This window comes from Perca flavescens, chromosome 7 (assembly GCF_004354835.1).
Source record: "Perca flavescens isolate YP-PL-M2 chromosome 7, PFLA_1.0, whole genome shotgun sequence".
NCBI classification, from domain to species: domain Eukaryota; kingdom Metazoa; phylum Chordata; class Actinopteri; order Perciformes; family Percidae; genus Perca; species Perca flavescens.
In genome coordinates this window covers 38465695-38487745 of record NC_041337.1, presented here as the reverse complement: position 1 = coordinate 38487745, position 22051 = coordinate 38465695, and the positions used below count along the sequence as shown (strand labels likewise).

The 22051-nt window shown below is 40.0% G+C and overlaps 1 protein-coding gene across 1 annotated transcript; it reads left to right on the top strand.

Annotated features, from left to right (window-relative positions):
- The first annotated feature begins 9487 nt into the window (after nt 1-9487).
- LOC114558607 (uncharacterized) lies at nt 9488-22031 on the top strand. The gene is made up of 6 exons (XM_028582672.1): nt 9488-9963; nt 11855-12121; nt 13421-13460; nt 13623-13654; nt 20307-20339; nt 22011-22031. The coding sequence occupies exons 1-6, from the start codon at nt 9505-9507 to the stop codon at nt 22029-22031; spliced, it is 852 nt and encodes a 283-aa protein (XP_028438473.1). The 5' UTR covers nt 9488-9504.
- The last annotated feature ends 20 nt before the right edge of the window (nt 22032-22051 follow it).

Here is a 22051-nt window from a genome sequence, read left to right as displayed (position 1 = left end):
AACTCAAATCTTATGAAGCACCTCACATCAACACATGTTAACAGGACACTTGTTGCTGCTGCTATCCCAACCCCAAGCCCAAATGCAGCTAACGTGAGCTCCAGCGAAGGAGACAGAGCCACTCTGTTAAAAGACTTGGACAGTGTTCTGTTTATTGTGCAGTAGGCCTAATATACAGTTACAGAGATGTGCACTACTTAATGGCCAGATTTTCCTTTGTTTCTTTTTACCCAAGTTTACATTTGTGTGTCTTAATTTTGCACTTGAATTTTATTTTCAATATTTATTTTTTATATGTTTTTATTTCTATGCATATCATATGGCAGGCTGAAATCTGAGTTCAAATAAATACCACATGTTCTAAAATACTGTATATAGTGTTTTTATTGTATTCTAGATGTATTTGTGAAAAAGCGAGCAGCAGCATTTTGTTGAAGGCATGAGATGGAGATTTGAATCAGATCAACATAAAGAGCATTACAGTAATCCAACCTTGAACTAATAAAAGCATGAATCGCCTTTTCTATCATGTCTGTTAAGGAAAGGCTTAACTTTAGCCAGAAGCTGGAAAAAGCTCATTCTAACAACATTACTGATCTGCTTATCAAATTTCATGCTGCAATCAAAAGTAACCCCCAAGTTTTTGACAGTTGACCTAGTATAAGATGCCAGAGCTCCCAAATTCAAAGCTGGACCATTTTGCATGCCTGAAGTACTGGAAATAATACACTCCGTTTTATCTTCATTCAAATTAAGAAAGTTTTCTGAAAGCCACAACTTAATATCAGTGATCCAACTAAGCAGGGAGTGTGACACTGTCATTTGCTTTCATTGCATTGCATGTAGTATAAAGCAGATAAATATGCTACTGTAAGTTATCTGAGGCCATGTCTTCTTCCCATCCCTTGGTAGTATTCATTTCAGTTTCATTTATAGTTTCAAACCATAGCAGAAGTTATCTCGGGACACCTTCCTCTCCGCTGAGTCTGACAGACTGTAGTCTACACAGAGATCAGTAGAGGGTGCTGCTGTATCCTGAGTCTGACAGACTGTAATCTTTACCCATAGACAGTATATATAAACTGGACCACCAGACCCCGTGTCTCTGGACGAAGACCAATGAAGGACATTAGAAGCACTATTCCAGTGCTGGCTGAGCGTTACTGAGCAGCCTCCAACTGAGCTTGAAGACGTAGATGTGACGTGAGCAACGTGTCTGAAAGTGTGAAGTCTTCTGGTAGCTGTGAGAGAGAAATCTCAATAATTCCCAATCTCACAGAGACGGAGAGTGTAGGTATATGTAAGGAGATAACATAGACACAGGCTAATTATTGCTCACTAACATGCTAGTTAACATTAGTAATTAAACTTAAACAGCTAATGTATGTCCAATCTGCCTGTGAGCTTCTCCTGTACTATACAGTAATTCCTCTACTGTGTGACAGTAAGTCTCGTGGTTATGACCCAATCGTTAGCCTATTTTTATAAAAACGTCTGCTACGGAGCCATAAAGCGAGATAGATAATGTGTGAAATAATGTGTGTCTGTTGTTTTCCCAGACACAGGACCAAACCCCTAGAGCAGACATAGGACCAAACCCCGGAGCAGACATGGGACCAGACCCCGGAGCAGACATGGGACCAGACCCCGGAGCAGACATGGGACCAGACCCCGGAGCAGACATGGGACCAAACTCCGGAGCAGACATGGGACCAGACCCCGGAGCAGACATGGGACCAGACCCCGGAGCAGACATGGGACCAGACCCCGGAGCAGACACAGCACTGACCCGTTTTGCAGGCGACCAGTTTTAGGTGTAACCTCTTGAACCTAAATTTTTTGCGTTGAAAAAAACAAAACAAAAATTCGTAGCTAGCTACACAAATTTGTTCATACGTTATTACTGCATTTCTGAACGGAGCAAAATTATATTGATGACTTTTTGTCAGCTCCGTCTGGATATACAGTGTGCCAAATTAAGATTAAAGTGTAGGCGGAAATGGGCGTGGCCTATATCAGGACATCCAGCTCCATTCAGGGAACTCGTGGAGCCAGCTGTTGGTTGCTCTGTTTAAGGGGACGCCTCCCACCACCATCAGGGTTTTCCCCTCTATTTACTGTAAGAGCTTTCTTCTGCCGATTCTATTAAGTGTGATATTAATGTAAAAATACATTAAAAATGTTAACGTAATCATCTTCTGTGTAATTCTTTCTTGGACCCTGATGGGAATATTTTCAGTGATATAGCTATAACTATGTGGGCTAAAAGAACCTTGACGTGAAGTTAAGATTTTTCATAAGCTTTGGGTATTGCAATTTCAGTAAACAGTAGCTTCATTCAGCTTATGTGTGTTATGTAAATAAATGTAAGCGATGTGATGCAAGTAGCTCTTGGCCACTTTTGTTATTTTAATGTAACCCTTAGATGAAGAAAGGTTGGAGACCCCTGGTCTACACTGATGATCAAATGTGTTTCATTATGGTTCTATTAAGTGTGATAATAATGAAAAAATACATAAAAATGTAAATGTATCATCTTCTGTCTAACTTCTCTGTAGTATAATATAATTATGTTGAATCACCAATAGTTACTTTACTGTACTAATGATAAAGGTGTTGGGACAGCAGCTCTGGTTTTATATGCAGTGAGGGACCCCCCCCCCTGCTGGTTAATGTTGAGAACAGCAGCTCCCTCCTCTCTAGCACTAACTCAAGTCTAATCAGGTTATACAGATATAGTTTTTTTATTTTGAATTTACAAAGTTTAATGTTTTAAAGGATTTAAAATGTGTTGTTCAGTCTATACAAGGCTGTGATTTATTCTGATGATTTTCATGCTTAATAATTAGGCTTTATGGTAACAATCAACATTCTGTTCTTCTGCTCATAAAATCACATGTTAACTGATGCTGTTTTCTGTGAATTATTAATAAAATCTCTCTTGATGAAACATCTGCTCTGAGTGTCTTCACTGAGTCATCTGCTGGTGATTCCGCTGAATATTCTTCAATAAACATCTGTTTTAACATAATATTTGAAAAACCTTGGCATGTTAACATGTATTAGCATTTTTAGCATGTTTGTTAGCATGTTCACATTTATTAGCATATATTGGCATTTTAGCTTGTGGTAGCATGTCAGCATTTGTTAGCATGTGTTAGCATGTTAGCATTTGTTAGCATGTTTGTTAGCATGTTAACATTTATTAGCATTTATTAGCATATATTTGCATGTTAGCTTGTGTTAGCATGTCAGCATTTGCTGCTTGAACAAACAACTTATGTGGACCTTTTTTGGGAGAGGACAGTCTCTTTATTTTGCCTTTGTATCCCATTTTCATCTTATTTTTCATCACCTCTCTGACTTCCTGTTTGCTCACAGCTGCTCTACATCTTTTCATCGTCTCCTCTTTCTCTCTGATTTCTTGCCTCTCCGTGTGCCATTATCACAAAAGACGGTAGAAACACTCCCGGCGTCATTAGCAGATGAATTAAAGGATTCCAGTAGTGAGTCTACAGAGGGTTGTTTTCCATCGCAGCGCTGAGTTACCATCAAATCTAATAAAACAACTTCACAGGGAGCCACTGGAGTCAACAGCTCTGCATCCCCAATCTCATTCATTCAGTCATTCTGCCTTTATTGGTCATGAGGGAAATTTGGTTTTCACACTGAAAGCACACAGCATACAGACCATCGTGTAGGTAAACGATGGTGGGAAAGAGCCGACAGGGAGTGAAGAGCCATAAAAAGTCAAAATAGAAAGTAGTTCTAGAGACACGAGAGGCTGCGTTGTTTCATGTGCAGATGAAGCTGAGTAATTGCAGCGGGGAGAAACGAGTCCCGGCTCCTGTTACTGAACAGCCTGCGAGTTTTCAGTCCGCACAAAGAGACGAGAGAGCCAGGGCCGACTCTAGGATCAGACCTTTAGGGGGGCTCAGCCCCTCATGAGAATGTTAAAGTTACATTCTCATGATTTGTCATGACACTTGTTAAAGTGTTAACCCACATAAATTAGTAATTTCACTTGATAACAATGACTATATGTATTTAGTATTATAACAAAGGGATAAATGCTAAATATTGAACATAAGAAGAAACTACGAAACTCCCTTTATAGACTACCAGAATCAAATCAAATCAAATGAGACGCGGCCCAGAATCTGTTACAAAGCTGTTTTACTTGTAGTTCTTCCGGGGTGGGTGGGAGGACGTGTTCGGCTTCATTCTGTTTCAGATTGATGCCGCCCGCCGGCCGGCCGAGAATACATGAGACAAATACATGGAACTGTATTTTATTATTGATGCTATCTTTATTGTTTAAATCCTCAAATACAACGTTAGACAAAAACATCAATATTACGAATATTATGTATTTGTATCTTTTCTATCCGCCGAGCGGTAATTACGACGTCACTTCCGGAGTCTTCAGCTGATTTCTTTTAAACGTTATTACGATGCATAACTTACTGGAACAAAACTGAGCAACGTGTTGTTGCTGGGGGCAAAACTACTGATTATATATATTTATTACATGGCTTGCTTGAATTTTAATGTAGAATTCAGTCTGTTATTTTCTTGATAACAGACCGTTGCTAAGTATAACACACCGTTGCCATGCATAGCAGAGCGTTGCCATGGACGCAGTTCTCCTCCCTCCGGAGGAGAGCTATCAATCGATCCGCTAGAAGAAGATTGGCGTCGGGGTCCTGATCACCCAGTCGTTGTTGTAGTTGCTATAACAACGCTCTACATGATCCCTTACTTACATTGAAGTGATATAGACCCGCTGATCGCCGTCTGATTCTGTGAATGAATGCCCGCATTGCATCGTGGGACATCGGCTTTGAATGCGCCAGCTCGGCTCATATCGTAGCTTACTGTTCTGTCTTATTTACTGTAGTATTTCACCGGTAATAAGACCGAAATAATATTATTAAAATAAAGAAATGCATACCATGATAACAGCTAAATACATGTTGAAAGATGTAGTGTTATAGTTTTAAAAATATCAATAAACAACAAAGCAATCCTGAGGCCCGTTCCAGAAAGCAGGTTTAGTGAAAACTCTGAGTTTGTTAACCCTGAGATGAGGGAAACTCTGGGTTTTCCGTTCCAGAAAGAGAGGTAACTAACCTAACCTGGTCGGGAGCAGGTTTTCTTCAAGAAACCTCGAGTTTCTCTCAGTCTCCTCCTTCTGAAAGGGAGGAGACTGAGAGAAACGGGGGAAAAAACTTGAGTTTCTCTCATTTCCTCATTCATTCATTCAGTCTGTATCAGGCGCATTTTAATGCAGTTTTATCTGCATGAATAAAAAAACGTATTGGTTGATATTAGGCAGATTATAAAACTTTTTTTTTTCAAACATGTCATGTCCTTTTGTCGACGATCCCATTGATGAAAATTCACAGAGTTTACGTCGGTATTGAGTCCCGACTATAGATGTATTTTCATTTCCACATAACCAATTTGAGAGGTATTTTTTATCACATTCCATCAGATATGTAGATACCTTCTCCGTCCTCATATCACTAACATCAACCATCGTGGACAGGCTTTAACATCCCAGCAGATTCTTTGTGTCGCATTACGTTTTTTGCAAACAGCAGTTTTCTTTATAACAGTGTAGCGGATCATACTGTAATAGTAAAGCCACAGTATGCAGAGCCGTCAGAAAAGTGTGACTCGCTCTGAAACGTTTTTGTAACGTTTTTGTAGTGTTCCCTGGACAGTAGAGCCATTAAAAAGAAATAAATGATTATACATTATAATTCTGTTAATGATCATGGTGCTGCAGCCTCAGAATGGGATTAGTATAGCTTACTTTTTCGCCCGCAGGATTGCACCTAAATGAAATTATAGGTGTAATACAATTCCAGTTTTCACCAGTAATATTATAAGTTAACTGTGATTAAATATGAAATTAATACACTGTTAATGCGTACGCATTGACTCGAGCAGCAATTTTCTCCCACACCAATTCTCTGTCTTTTGCAGCAGCAGCCGCTGTCTTGCTTTTTTAACGAAATACATGTTCAAACTCGCCGTTTGTGCGCATGAGTATTTCCACAGACCCGTTTGTTTGTGGTTGTTACCATGGTGAATCGTAGAATCATGGCTTCATTCATACTGCCTTTTGTGCACGCGCGTAGCCCTGAGTGAACATACTCCGAGTTGATTGAACCAACTCAAATCAGCTGTTCTGGAACCGAAAACTCAGAGTTTCACATCTCGGGGTAAATTTACTCAGACATCAGGGTTAGACTCAGAGTTTGTTAAACCTTCTACGTGGAACGGACCCCAGCTTCCCTGGCCGAAATAACATTAAAAGAAATACATATAAACGGTGATAAGATCTGGTGAATAAATGTTGATTAAAACAGCGGTTATTTGGCTAAAAATACCAATAATATCAAAGCTGTATCCAGCTTCTCTGCTGCAGCTGAGTGGCAAAAAGATTCATTCTGTGATTAGTTTAGTTTAGTTTAAAAAACATGACTCAAACACTTAAATCTTCACAATAATGTGATGGTATACGTTCTAATAGATTTAATTTCGTAATGCCATCACGAACTGACGTGAGACTGGGTTGAACAATCACACTCAGACTCCCAGGAGTATGAAGGCTGACAAAACCACTAAACAATCAAATACTTTTCCATCATATTTAACCCTAGCCCTAGTTTCTCTCTGACTTTAATTAATCCCTCCTTTCCTGACCCTATTTACAGACGCGACACCTTTCTGGATGATGTCACATTACCTGCCAACAAAGGTTGTACCACTGCTTTTTTTATTTATCAAAGCCCTGCTGCCTCAACAGAGTGGCCCTATTATATTTAAATGAATGAAAGGGCTGTGTTTTTTCACACAATGTTGTCTAAATGCAGCTTCATGGCTCTGAAATGCCTTTCACTATCACAGTGAGAATTAGGGATGATTGGAAAACTGCCAGTCAGAGTATCTGGTTCTGTCTGTTTAACTGAGGAATGCCCTGCAGGCTTGCAACCCCTGGTGACCCGTGTTCTTAGAGACACGGTAAAAACATTCTCTCAACCCCCCCTCCCCTTTGTAGCTTTGTAGCTCAACGGCGTTACATTGTGAATATGTCTTGTTCATTATATTTCATGCAACTTGACAAAACAAAAATCACAATGCTATGTACAATTGAATAAATGACATTAAATGTGATCATTTTACTAATAAAAATGATTTTAAATGGCAACCCATCGCATTCACATATTATGTCTAAAATAAGTTAAATGTAACTGAAATTTAAATTTATAGTGCTCTAAATAGTTGTGTCATAGTAACAAATGTGATACAGGGATCAAACATGAATGGCACTAAACTTTTCTCCCTGAGCTGAAAGAAATCATCATTTTTTGTGCTGACAGTTGTATCTGAAAAACAACAGCTGATGGTTTTCTCTACTGAAAGTGGGGCTGTTCAGGGGCATCTTCTTTCTCTGTGAATCAGGAGCCCAGCAGGCCTGTACTTTCTGTTAGCAACAACATGGACACAAATCACAGAGATGATGCTTTGACCAAACAGAGACATGAGGTCAAAGCTGTAGTTGTGAAATGTTTCCATCCAAAGGAGAAACGGTTTCCTGGGAAGAAAACACCCTTCATAAGTGTCAGTGAATTTAAAACTTACATTAAACCGGGTGATAACCTAGAAACAGTATATGGTGCTTATGATTCTTTGCAGAGAGGAAAAGTGAACAACAAGCAATAGCTGAAGCACAGGTCTTTTAATGGACAAGTAATCTTATCTTTACTTTCTGTATGTATTAACTCACTCAGTGAACAGCAGGAACATATTCATTCATGTATCCTTAGACCAAGTTTGATCTCAGTCCCTCCACAGCATCTCTACTGCATGTTGGTCTCAGAGGAGCCAGGCCGCAGGACCTGAAGAGTAACTATGAGTTTAACTGCTTTTCTAAACCAGGGGTAAAGAAAGGCATAGATCACAGGGTTTAGACAAGAGTTAAAAAATACAGAATGAGTATAAACTGTCCAATTACAGTTCTAACCCAGTCTAAATCTAACCATGTTATGACGAAATATGGGCATAAACACATTAGAAATACAACTACAAGAACACCAAGATTCCTGGCTGCTTTCAGCTCTGATTTCTTTGCCTTTGGAGTCACTGAATGCTGGAGTGGGACAGCTGTAATGTGAGAGCGCATGGCACAAGCCTGAGACACAGCAAATATTCTCAGATACAGAGCTACGATGACAGTAAAATAAAGTTAATCTTGAATCTCTGTGTCTCTTTGTCTACCCAACCAAGTAGTAAATCAAGTGAGAAGTAGGGTCATTTTCTCAAAGACTTCTATAGAAACAGACTTCTTTTTAAATGATATATGATGAGAAGCTTTGCGTGTTAATGATCCTGTAGCTTTGGCTTCACTTTTCAGACTTGGACATTGCTGCATTCCCTCAGTTAACAAAACCTGATAGACCAGTAGAGCCCTCTGCCACCACTGTGCCCCTCGTCTTCCACTAAGTGTTAAAGAAACTGGATTGAAAACCACCTACTCATTATACTACAGCCAACCATAACACACCATCACAAACAGCCCTTTTCACTTATTGTCTTATGTTGCTGGTTTTGTATTGTTTATTAATACTGCTTTAATTCTATTCATGTGTTTTGTTGCTGTCTGTTGATGCATTTAACTGTAAAGTGCACTGAGACCATGTTGAATGGTAATTTTACACTTTAAATAAAATGTTATTGATTGATTGGTTTGAAACACCCTTACGCTTGGTTATTGGATGTTTCCTACCCGAATGCTCCCTGAGAGTCATGGTTAACTTCTACAAAGGGAGATTACCATGGCAATGGTAAACATCAAAATGTCTGCCTCTTTGACCATGTTGCTATGTTGATTGGAATGGAAATGGCTTTTTATAAATGATATTTCTATGGTGAAGGACATCTCTCTATTTTGTGTCAACGTTGTTCCTTTATTCTGCTGATTGAATCAGTTATGAGCTCTAAAGCCTTTCCTGTTTTATATCTGCGTTCGGTCTGTTCCAGGATGGTTCTCAGGAACTAATCTTCGGTTATATTTTTTTGTCTCTTCAGCAATTTCTGCTACTTGCATCCAGTCATTTCTTTAATTTTTTTTTTGTTTGTCTTTGTCTCAAACTGTCCTTCTTGTGTAATGATCCCCAGATCAACTCTCACTACCTCTTTTGCTATCACAATTAAAAATCTTAGACTGGGTCATTACAGACAGTGTGTTTCAAATACATGCATTGTCTCATTAGCATTTCTGCCCTTACATTTTGCCTCTACTCTTATATAGAATCACTTTTTACACAGCCAAATCAGCGCAGATATTTAATGAAATAAAGTACAGTACTGAATTAAAATGTGCTTTTCCTCTTTTCTCCAAAAAGAGGAAAAGCACGGTTTCCTGTTGCCACATATTTCAGAGAGTGTCAGCTGTAAAATCCCGTCATTTGACAAACTTCACCTCTGAAGATGCAGGCCTTAGCCGTGCCCCTGCAGGGCCTCATCACTACGGTCAAGGACAACGCCAACGCCATGGTTTTTAGCGTGCTTATTTTTTCCTACCAAGCACTCGAGAATGGGTTTCCATGCTCTTGTAAACCAGAGCCTGGTTACTGCAGTTTATACATGAGTGCTCCGTGTCTTATCGTGACGGTGTTGATGCTGTCGACAGACGTGTCGTTTCAGAGAGCGTGGAGATACACGTGTTCGAAGGGATCGGGTCATTTCAGTGGCGTGTTGTTGCGTCGCCTGGTCAAGGCTTTGTGCGTGGGTCTGCTCTGGGTTGTGTCGGTGCTAATCGATGCGGAGTGGTTCGTTTGCTGTCGCAATCCCAATCCCAAAACGGAGGCGGATTTACAATGCAAAGACAAGTCTGACAGCACAGATCCATCTGTGGTGACCATCGCTGACATGAAACAGAATTCAAGGGTAAGAGATTCTTTTTAAAACTTTATTCTGTAGTGCAGTGTTTCTCAAATGGGGGTACACGTCCCCTTAGGGGTACCTTGGAGGACTGCAGGGGGTACACAGGATTTTTTGCAAAATGTGTTTCAGTTACAAGGCTGTAGTTAATTCTATACCGTCTTTTTTTTCGAAGTTTTTGTTGCTGTTTTTGAAGTTTGTAACCTTTTTTGAAGGTTTTGTCACTTGTTTTGACCTATTCTTGCCTTTCTTCCTTACTTTTTCTACTGTCTTTTTACAGTTTGTTAATTTTTTTCTAAGTGTGTCACTTTTGTCACCGTAGTGTTGCCTTCCTTCTTTCTACTGTGCTTTTCTTTTACGTTTTTACTTCTATTTCCGACCTATTCTTACCTAACTTCTGTCTTTTTCCAAGTTTTCGCCTTTGTGCATCATCATCTAAATGTTTTCCAGGTCCAAGGCTGTTTAGTAAATCTATCGCTGACATCGCTGTATTGTTCCTCTTTATAGAGACTTTTTATTCTGTAGAGGACAGTTGTTTTAAAGAGCCAATGTTAACCCTTGTGTTGTCTTCCGTCGACTGTGCAACTTTGCTTTTCTGTGTAAAGTTTTTTACTTTTCTCAATGTTTTGGTCATCTTTTTTGACATTTTGTCGCTTTTCCCGATATTTTCCGATATTTTCCCGAATCCAGGATTGGGCTTCAGATTCAGTTGAATATTGGGCTTTCTGACAGGCTTGGGTTTCTGCCGAATCTTAGTTTTTTTTTCCACCAAACCCTACGCTTGCACTAGACGCGCTACGCTGTTGATTACGGGAAGGTGTTTACGTAGGTGGAGCGTTCAATGCAGTAGGCTGTGAGAAAGTGGACATGGAACTGGTGGATTCGGTATTCGGCCGAACCCCAAAAATCTGGATTCGGTGTATCCCTATTTTGAACTGACAGTAGTTAAAGCTTCAAAGACAGACAATCCTCTTTCTGTAAACTAAGGGAACACTATTCTGGCAACTTTGGTAAACTATTTTCTTTTCTCTATAATAATTATGAACATTTCAAACTTTTATTTCCCTGGGCGAACCGGACCGTCCTCACCCAGAAAACAAACCGTCCACTGCTATTGAGCTTGTACCTCAAAATGACTCACACTTTTTGTCTCTTGTTAGGCAGCGCGAGAGGAAATGACGAAGTGAGGTGACAAAATATACAGAGCACCACATTCAGTAGAAGGACATACAGGTTGGGGTGGTGGATAGAAAAAATACAGGTCTTTACCTCAGGAGACCAAGGTTTGTGTCCTGTGTGAACTCAACGGTCCCTTTGTGATACCAACTTTAGTCCGTGTTGCCTCGTAGCTTCCAACAGAGTCTCACTCTCATCTCGTAAAATACAGATGCTTGGTCAGGTCATTGTTATATGATGCTAAAAGTCTCCTTTAGCATCATATAACACATTATATCTATACGCGCTTGGTGGGGCATATTGGCGTCCCTTTTGACCCAGTTATGTTAAGAAAAGGTCGTGGGTGGGCTTACGTTTCTGTGACACGCAGGAAGAATGGGACGGTTGGGTTTGGGAAAAGAAGAAAGCTACTTTAGGAAACGTGACACGCGGGACATGATGACAAGACAAGACTTTCTTTACATGCTAAATTATATTTTAAACTGACAAACATCTCGTTTGTGTATAATTCATGGCTCAATTCAAACAGGATGTAAACATGATTCGTCTCTCCCCGTTCACTACCGGACACTTTTTTACTGAAACAAAGTCAAACGGTGGTCCGCCTCTCTATAGGAGAGAACGGGAGACGGAGCGATTATTCATAGGGCGAAGAAATGTAATGTGAGCTCACCTCGATGCTGTGATAATACAACCTGCTCTTTAATGCTTCTTCTTTCAGATGTATGGCCTGGCTTTGCTCTTGGGTATAACTTTTGTTGGTGCCTTCTTGCTGTCGACCTGGACGATCTGCGCCAACGAAAGCTGCTGTCCAACATGTTGCACGAGAAACGTTAAAGTGGATGAGCTGATGTTGGAAGTTGGGGAAAATGTATCAGCGATTATGAAAGAAAAACAAAAAGAGTGGTTGTCTGGTAAAGTGGACAAGTACATCGAAGAGAAACAGTGGGTCAAATGTTTGGATGTTGTTGAAGAGTTCATTCGTCAGGTAATCAAAGAATCAAAACCTCTTTTGGTGCCTCTCATGTTGCTTAAATTGCCTCCTTGACTCCTCCACTTGCCTCCCTTCCTCGCGTCTTAGTCCGTCCCACAGAGGAGGCACGGGAGAGACGCGAGGAAATCACCGGAGGAAAGAGGAACCAAGCAAATGTGTTTTAGAGGGATGAGACCTCCTTTTCTCTGCAGCGTCACATGAATACGTCAGCTGTTTGCGCTGAGTTAGCAACTCCTTCAGCTGCACAGCTTCCAGGAAGGCTGCTCTCTGTGTCCTCGCCTATAACTCCTCAATGATCCCTCCTCGGGGCAGAAATAAGTGCTTTGAGACAGCCGTGAATTGAGGAGCTATCAAATAAGGGTGATGAGATACAGCCCGTGTCATCATTTTCTTCTTTTCTTTTTACAGGGTGATGTTTCTATTATAGTGTCAGGCTTTTAGGCGTAGCCGAGGTTAAAGTGAAAAATATTTTCTGCACTTTACTGCAGTTTATAGTTGTGGTTTAGCAAATAGCGGCCCAGATATTTGGCCTACCGGAAACTAAAAGTCTGGGCCCAAGAAGCCAGGGCTCGCTGCCCTGTCGGAGAGTCTGAGCAGGATGGATCAGAGACTGATTACACACTTAATTTCAGTTTGAGATGTGAGGAGAGGAAGAGCAAGGGAAAAGGAGAGGGGAGGGGGGGAGCATCTAAGATCTCGTCCCGGGCCCAGGCAAGACTGTCAGCTGGCCTGACTAGCTGTCAGTATTACATATTGGACCTTTAACAACTTTGCATTGAAAAAGTTGTAATACGAAATGCATTAATCATAAAAGTCCTTGTGCTTTGTCAGTTGATTTGTCTGTTAAATGAATTAGGTTGTAAACCTTTAGAGACAGAGAACAAGATGTTAACATCATAGTTAAACATTAATTAATAGTTAAACATTTTTATGAAATTAGTTTACACATTCAAACATTAATGAACTTAAATTAGTTTAAACATTCAATTAAACATTCTAAATAATCTTTAAATGAATTAACCACTTAAGACTGTTACATGAACTAAAGAAAAGATAATTTCATGAACATCCAAATTCATTAGCAAAGATTTAACATTTAACAGAATTATAATATTTTTAACTTTGTAGTATACTTTTGTATCTTATACTTTTACTTTCTCAAACTGAAACATTATTTTAGGACAAACCCATTTACCAGTAACCGAGGAGGCAGAATAACAATAAAGAGGAGTTCTGTTTTTGTTTTTCTTTCTGAAAATCAAACTTTCCCTCATTGTATGAATCTCTCTGCAGGAGGGGGGAAGATCTGGGTCTTCCACCAGGACACCACCAGGTAAATAATCATCACCTGTTGAGTTTCATATCTCTGTTATTTTCATGTGGATTTTAATATCTTTATCAGTCTAATATCTTATCCTATCTTTACCTATCCATCTATCTATCTATCTATCTATCTATCTATCTATCTATCTATCTATCTATCTATCTGGAGAAGAGATCCCTCTCCAAAATCTAACAGGAAACCAGGTAAAGAAACGTCTCTTTGTTATTTTCATCTGAATTTTAACCAGCTTTATGGTCCAAGATCTCACCAAATATTTGATAGGTTGTCATGTTCTAGAGACATTCCTGGTCCCCAGAGGATGGATCCTACTGAGTTTGGTGATCCTCTGACTCTCTCAGACCTTTTCCCACTTCTGAACCAAAAGATCTTTATTCAGCCCAGGGTTGGAGCCAACAGTCTTCCCTAAAAACATCAGATCCTTTCCCCTCTCTCTCCCCTCTTTCCTGTCTTCAGCTGTCTTCAAATAAATACGGTGGCCCTGAAGTGCAAATCACGACAGCAAATAGGAAAACATGACAACAAATCACAAAACACAACGGCAAATATGAAAACACTTCAACAAATCATAAAGCACAACGGCAAAAATGAAAACACTTCAACAAATCATAAAGCACAACGGCAAATAGGAAAACAAAACAGCAAATATGAAAACACTTCAACAAATCATAAAGCACAACGGCAAATAGGAAAACACTTCAACAAATCATAAAGCACAACGGCAAATGTAAAAACACTTCAACAAATCATAAAGCACAACGGCAAATAGGAAAACAAAACGGCAAATAGGAAAACACTTCAACAAATCATAAAGCACAACGACAAATAGGAAAACACTTCAACAAATCCCAAAACACAATGACATTAACTTCTACCGGAAAAGGTAGGGCCTATCTAGGAGAGGACGGACCCTCCTGATTGGACAGACGGACTGTCTGTCTTTTTGCGCTCCCAAATCACCCACAATCCGCAACAGGTCCCACTCCATGCAATACAGACACTCCTGTCCGGTGGCCATAGCTTCACAATGTCTGCAGGTACGCCACCAGTTCCCCAAAGTACGAGGCTGTGTTGCGGCATTGACTACTCTCGCTCTATCTTAGCCCTTTCACGGAGCTCCCGCAGCTCTTCGTTCAATAAACTGTCTGTACACTTACAAAGTTCTCAGTGCTTCTGTTAACATGTAGGAACCCTCATTATGCTACCGTTGAAGTTTGGTGATATTTTGAGCCTTTTTACTGGTACAAAATGGCGATTTATTTTTACTTTGCCTGTGCCCCGTATAACACTAGCCATCCTGCAGCTACAACTGATAAACACACCGATTTCTAAATCTCTGCTAACGTTACGCATATACAGTAACGGCTTATAAAAACAGATGAAAATGCCACCGGACATTAAACTTTACGAACACAAATGGCTTAAAGACAGCAACCCAGCTAGCTAACAGCCTAAATGTTAGCTAGTTGATAGGTTCAGTTAGCTTAACGTTAGCTCGGGGTGTATCTACCTAATTATAACAGGAATTTGTACCAGCATTAAAGCGTTAAGCTTTACATTGATGTAACACATTAACTGTGATAACAGATGTACTGCAAACACTAAATATACTTACATTTAAATGATACTTGTGCCATCAGCGATGCCGCTCCAACCATGGATGCCCCGCTTCATGATTTGTTGAAGTGTTTTCCTATTTGCCGTTGTGCTTTATGATTTGTTGAAGTGTTTTCATATTTGCCGTTTTGTTTTCCTATTTGCCGTTGTGTTTTGTGATTTGTCGAAGTGTTTACATATTTGCCGTTGTGCTTTATGATTTGTTGAAGTGTTTTCATATTTGCTGTCGTGATTTGCACTTCAGGGCCACCATAAATAAAGGACACAAAAAGCCCCAAAATCATCTTAAAGAAACATAAAATCCTGTCATAACAATCTGTTGGGCAGTAACAGATAAAACAGAAGAAGATCTAAAAGAGGGGATGGATCATGTGGTTGCACTTTATTGTCCGGTACATTACGACATAATAACCGTACTTTATATGAAATTAGACCATAACTAGAATTAATATTGTTTTTCTTAGACAGACAACTAACAGTATATACCCTAATTAAAGGCCTAACACCTGAACTATCCTGTAATTAGTACATTAATAAGACACAAAAAAAACCACCAAAGGACACACAACATGAGAAGAAGAAAAAACATAAAAAAATAAACTAGGTAAAAAAGAAGGGGGGGCAGCTCAATCCTCCGTGTCGGGGAACAGGATCAGAGGGTGGACTAGACCAAGGAGAGGGTCCATGGGGTTAGGAATGTGGAGGAGGAGCCTTTCAGAGACGCTCTAAGCTTCTCCAGCTTTAAGTTGTCGAGCCCCTCTCTAATGTAAGGGGGGTGGGGGGGCTTCCAGTTGAACAGAGCCAGTCTCCGAGATAACAGAGATGTAAATGCCAGGGCCCGCCTCAGCGCAACGGGGGGGTCAGTGTCAGGGGAAATGCCAAAAATGGCTGACAAAGGGCTGGGGGGGTAATGTGCCCGTAGGCTCCACTCATGGGGTCGAAAATGTTCATGTTCACCAACAACAACAAAAGATTTGGATCACTTTTAACATGGGCGTCAGTTTGAAATGTGCTGGGGACAGAGACACATTCATTTATTTTTCTCTTTCATGCAGGTCATGTGTTGAAAGACGCTGTCCTGTGGCTTATTAATATAAATTAATAAAAATTAATACAAAAATATGATGATGTGCGACACGTTTTATGAAGAAGAAAACGTTAAGATTTCCAACAGCAGTAGACAGACAGACAGGCTGGTGACCAGAGGAGTGTGGAGCAGAGCAGCAGCAGGACAGCTGGTCTGGGTCTGGGTCTGGGTCTGGGTCTGGGTCTGTCCTGTACCTGGGCATAGAGAGGTTTTTGTGGATTTTTTGGCATCTGTTCCTCAAGAATTACATGTGTTATGAACTTTATTTTTTTTTATACTAAATCGAGCTCAAGGTTTTCAAAAAAAGGTGGTGGGTACAAAATGACTCATGATGAAATCTGATAGGTACACATCCCCACCGTCCCCACTGAAATCAACTCCTATGACTTTTAATACAAACATATTTTATTTTTTATTTCTGAAATTTGAACTTTCCCTCATTGTGTGAAACTCTTGGCAGGGATGGTGTCGTCGCTATCCATCCATCCATCCATCCATCCATCCATCCATCCATCCATCCATCCATCTATCTATCTTTATCAGTCCAATATCTTAATAGAAGTTATTGTATGAAACACTCGGCTGGAGAAAGGAACTCTGTTACATTCATCTATTTTAAACATTTTCTGTTTTTAACACAAAAACACAATATTAATGTTTCTCACAATATTAATGTTTACAAAGAGACGAGAGAGCCAGGGCCGACTCTAGGATTAGACCTTTAGGGGGGCTCAGCCCCTCATGAGAATTTGTCACGCATACAGTGCCTTGTCAAAGTGTTAACCCCCCTAAATCAGTAATTTCACTGGATAACAATGAGTATATGTATTTAGTATTATAACAGAGGATAAATCCAAAATATTGAACATATGAAAAAACTACTCTAGTCCCTTTATGGACTACCAGAATCAAATGAAATGATAATGATGTGAGTGAAGTCTGTGTTCTTTATTCGCTGGCTGTGTACTCCGGTAAGAGAGTCACTGCAACCTTCGGTTTTAGTTCAACAGATTTATTGATATCCAAATCCAGCAGTAAATAAAGTGCTTGTTGCTTCCAATAATATGTCTTTGTGTTTGTGTGTGGTTTTCTGTAAAATAAGGAAATACAGAATATGTAAATATAACTTGTACATAATGAATGCACATACAGTATATGCATATTAAAGAGCAATAAGCAACAAATCACTCTGCAATATACATAATTTCTATGCACAAATAGTTGGTGTGCAAACAACCAAATAATACTGGATAGTAATGACAATCAATAGAGCCAACTGTAGTGAAGAATATAGCTTTTATTGTGTCGTTATATCTATTGACCACTAGATGGAGGGCTGAGACCACCAATAGAACACAGCAGTAGCATTCAGGTCCAATAGTCATGTGATAGACCAGCGAATGGCTCGGTGAAATGTGTTTCAACAGTTAAACCAGCAACACCATCACAAGTGCAACAGTTAGACTAATCCTCGGCAGGATTGTAATTAACATGAACACTGTACAAACATGCATGAATAAAAGTATTAACTATTGTTTCTGAATGATATATTTTGCAGTAAGTTCCTAGCATTACAGTAGACATGAGCATGCTATCCTGAACTATAATAATGAAAAATACTGTCATGTTGACTACACAAACAAAGATACAGGAAACACCAGCATGGACATAAAATTGTGCACTTACGTTCTCAATAACGCACAAATGCGTGAGTCCAAGGAGTGACGTAGGCTCATCAGTCCAGCAGGGAGTTTTCCACAAGGTGTAAACAATAAAGGAAAATAAAACTTTCCTTGAATGGGTTACAGGTGCATAGCATCGACGACAGCATCACAGGATATTACACCTGTTTCTTTGAACCTGTAATTGGGGCTTGAGCTCCCCTAAAAAGGGTCTAAAATCACCACTGGATAGAGCATCAAACAAACTCAGGATTTCACCCAGGAGATCAGGCTTCCTGTTCTGTGAAACCACAAGTCAAAGGTCACTTTAATGGAGTCTGAGGCACAGCTACAGATGCATTTTAGATGTTTTACGTGACTCATTTTAAGCCGATCCCTGGTGTTTTATTACCATGACTAAGTATTTTCATTGCCCAAACTTAATTAGTTCTGTTTCACAATGTAAACCACGTGTTTAAAATGGCAGCCGTTACATTAATAGAGGAGTGAAGATGGAGGATGGGTCTCTCGCAGAATAGACGCTCTGCAAGAATTAAAATCAAACACTTCAGTGGACACAGAACTTAAGAACGCCAGAGCAGGGGGAATGAGAGGGGGAAACACCAGAGCAGGGGGAATGAGGGGGGGAAACACCAGAGCAGGGGGAATGAGAGGGGGAAACACCAGAGCAGGGGGAATGAGAGGGGAAACACTAGAGCAGGGGGAATGAGAGGGGGAAACACCAGAGCAGGGGGAATGAGAGGGGGAAACACCAGAGCAGGGGGAATGAGAGGGGGAACACCAGAGCAGGGGGAATGAGAGGAGGAAACACCAGATCAGGGGGAATGAGAGAAGGAAACACCAGAGCAGGGGGAATGATAGTGCGCTGAAGCACAGTAGGGAGGGGACGGGATGAGGAGGAGGGAGGGGCGAGCTAGTCTTCGTTTTGTTTGAAAATACTTTGAACGTCAACAAGACGTAACGTCACCCAACATCACTTAGAGCACCTTTAAGTTTTCACTACATCATTTGGAGTTGTTGAAGCCAGGTCCAGATTTGTTGCGGCACGGCCATGCTGACATTATGAGAAACTCATAAGAGGTAAAAACAGGAGAGTATACATCAAAAGGGCATGACTGAGAGCTATAGTCACGAGATCTCACGAGATCTCGTGAAATCACGTAGAATAAAACCACCAAACCACCACCAGTTAGTTTCCATCCAGATGAGTAGAGGGGAACAGCTCTGAGTTGTGTGTTCATGCTGTAGTGCAGGGAAACATGATCCGCTGTGAGCCCGGCCTCAGAACTTTTAGTGACTCTAACTGTTGCTGAACATTAGTCCTGTAGGGTTACATTACAGCTCGGTTCTGGTTTAATACTGGACCAGTTTCAGAGACTGTTGTTCCATCAGACACTCAGACACACACACATGGAGACAGAGAGTCCAGGTTGGAAAGAAAACACAGTTACCCTTTAAGGTAAAAACTTGTAAACATTCCAGAGATAACAATATAATGATATGTCTGATTTAATGAGACGACTATATCAGCAGCTTCCCAGTTTGAGTTTAGATTATGTAGATTATTATATGTTCCAGATCAGAATGACTCTCTAACTGTACATTTAGTCTGGGAGATACGCAGCCCCCCCTGGGTTTAGTTTTTTTTTGTGCACGTTTATAAAACCGAGGGAAAAGATTTTTTTTGTTTGGTTATCCTCTGACTCTCTCAGACCTTTTCCCACTTCTGAACCAAAAGATCTTTATTCAGCCCAGGGTTGGAGCCAACAGTCTTCCCTAAAAACATCAGATCCTTTCCTCTCTCTCTCCCCTCTTTCCTGTCTTCAGCTGGCTTCAAATAAAGGACACAAAAAGCCCAAAAATCATCTTAAAGAAACATAAAATCCTGTCACAACAATCTGTTAGAAAAAGACGTAATAAGCCGAACTTTGTATGAAATCAGACCATAACTAGAATTAATGTTGTTTTTCTTAGACAGAAACCAAACAGTATATACCCTAATTAAAGGCCAAACACCTAAACTATCCTGTAATTAGTACATATATAACATATAATAAGCCTTACTTTCTATCAAATTAGACCAAAACAAGAAAGTATTTGGTCTTTATTAGACAGAAATCAAACACAGTTAGACGCTAATATGAAACTATACACCTAAATGATGCTGTAACTAGAAAAGCTGCCACAAAATATTTTTTTGGGCCTCAACAATCTCAAAAAAGGCCATCAAATCCTGGAGGGACGGATTAATCAGATCTATAATCATATCTGCTCGCCTGACCATCGATATCTTCATCTTCATCAGTTTCTACAGTTTTAGAGCCCAGACTGGGACAAGGAGAGCATTTGTTGTGAAGCTGTTTAATTCATTTATCACTTTTAATACAAACATATTTAATTTTTTTATTTCTGAAATTTGAACTTTCCCTCATTGTGTGAAACTCTGTGCAGGGATGGAGAGAATGTTGTCCGAGAAGACGCCAGGTAAAGAATCAACACCTGTTGAGTTTCATATCTCTGTCATCTTCATCTGTATTTTAATATCTCTATCAGTCCAATATCTTAATAGAAGTTATTGTATGAAACACTTTGCAGGAGAAATGAACCCTGTCACATTCATCTATTTTAAATATTTTCTGTTTTTAATACAAAAACCCAATATTAATGTTTCTCAGAGCCATAACACAGAAAACATGAAATAAAAAAGGGAAAGGATTATGTGATAACTTCATGTGTTATCATTTTCTCATCATGTGTCCTCCATCTGTCTATCTATCTATCTGGGACAAGCTGTTATAGAAAGCTCTGGACCTCAGCTGTCATGTAGATATGGTCACCAAAGTTTACCCACTGTAAGCATTGTCAAATATGGTAATAAGCTATTTTCACCTATTTAACAATTTGATTTTTAAAATCTGATGACACCAGTGTATTCCGCATCCTAAAACACCCCAGGGTGTATCCAAAATTATACACTGCCAAATTCTACTTATGAGAAATATACCAATATATTTAAAAACTACAACTCCCACTATAGACAGGCCCCAGAACCTGTTACAAAGCTTGTGTACTTGTAGTTCTTCCAGGGTGGGTGGGGGGACTCGTTGGGCTCCTCTTTCTGCTGTCGGCCGCCGCCTGCCAGCCGGCCGAGCCAACAGTACCTGAGACAAATACACGAAACTGGATTTTATTAGGGGTCCAAGCCCGAGGGGGCATGGGAACCGCATAAGCTATTATTATTCCTCTTTTTATTATTCTTCTCCGCCTAAAACTCCGACTACAGCCTAAACCATACATGGTGGGGGGTTGCCGTTTTCAGGACTGGTCCGAAACTCCGCAAGGACCTCAGGCGCAAAAATGGACCCATTTCCACCACTAGGTGGCGCTATAGCTACGCGTTCCCTGGATCCAACTGAATCACGTGATATAGGCCACAACCATTTCCGCCTAGACTTTTATGTGTGAAAAATGTAACAAATTTATCAAAAACCTACTTTTTTGAACCGTGCGACCGATCTGAACCCGTCCGGACCCGTCGGTCTCGGTTCTGGTATCCATGTCTTAATGGGAATGTACCGTCGTATGTAAATGCACTACTCTACTCTACTACGCCCCGCAACACACTGCTACGCCCTGAACTGCTACAACTATTATTTCTAGTCATAGCTCCATTATCTTTATTGTTACTATAATTGTCACCGTGCCACAGAATGTGTCTTATTTTATCAGTAATTATGATCAAATGTGTTTCATTATGGGTCTATTAACCTCCTGTTGACCTCCAACTGGAATTGAACACTTTTTGACGCTTTTTTCAACATTTCCTTTGCTTTTTTTCACAACCATCAGTATACTGTACAAACCTACACCAACTTATTACCATTAGTTTTACAGTCATTGTTTCAAATTCGTGGTCAATTAACCTGATATTATATGAAGTTACATCTAATTTTTGAGTTTTGTGTATGTTCTAGAAACCATTTAAACCAATTTATTTTTTCTTCTTCAAATGCTATAAAATTGGAAGAGAAAAACGTCCATAATTCAATAAAAGTAGTGAACTGATGCTTAATTTGACCTGCGAGGAGTGTTGTATGGAACACATTTTTGGGCAATTTGGTTTGCATCCGTTTTCCTCCTGTTTCTGTCCTGCAGTATTTACAGATGTTTCTGTGAGACTTTCTTCATGTGTCTGA

What these genes read in the sequence shown, in the direction of transcription:
- LOC114558607 (XM_028582672.1), top strand. Translation starts at nt 9,505, where the DNA reads ATGCAGGCCTTAGCCGTGCCCCTGCAGGGCCTCATCACTACGGTCAAG. An exon ending in TTGAAGAGTTCATTCGTCAG is followed by an intron (nt 12,122 to 13,420) that starts GTAATCAAAGAA and finishes ATCTCTCTGCAG; the next exon opens with GAGGGGGGAAGATCTGGGTC. An exon ending in AAAATCTAACAGGAAACCAG is followed by an intron (nt 13,655 to 20,306) that starts GTAAAGAAACGT and finishes AACTCTGTGCAG; the next exon opens with GGATGGAGAGAATGTTGTCC.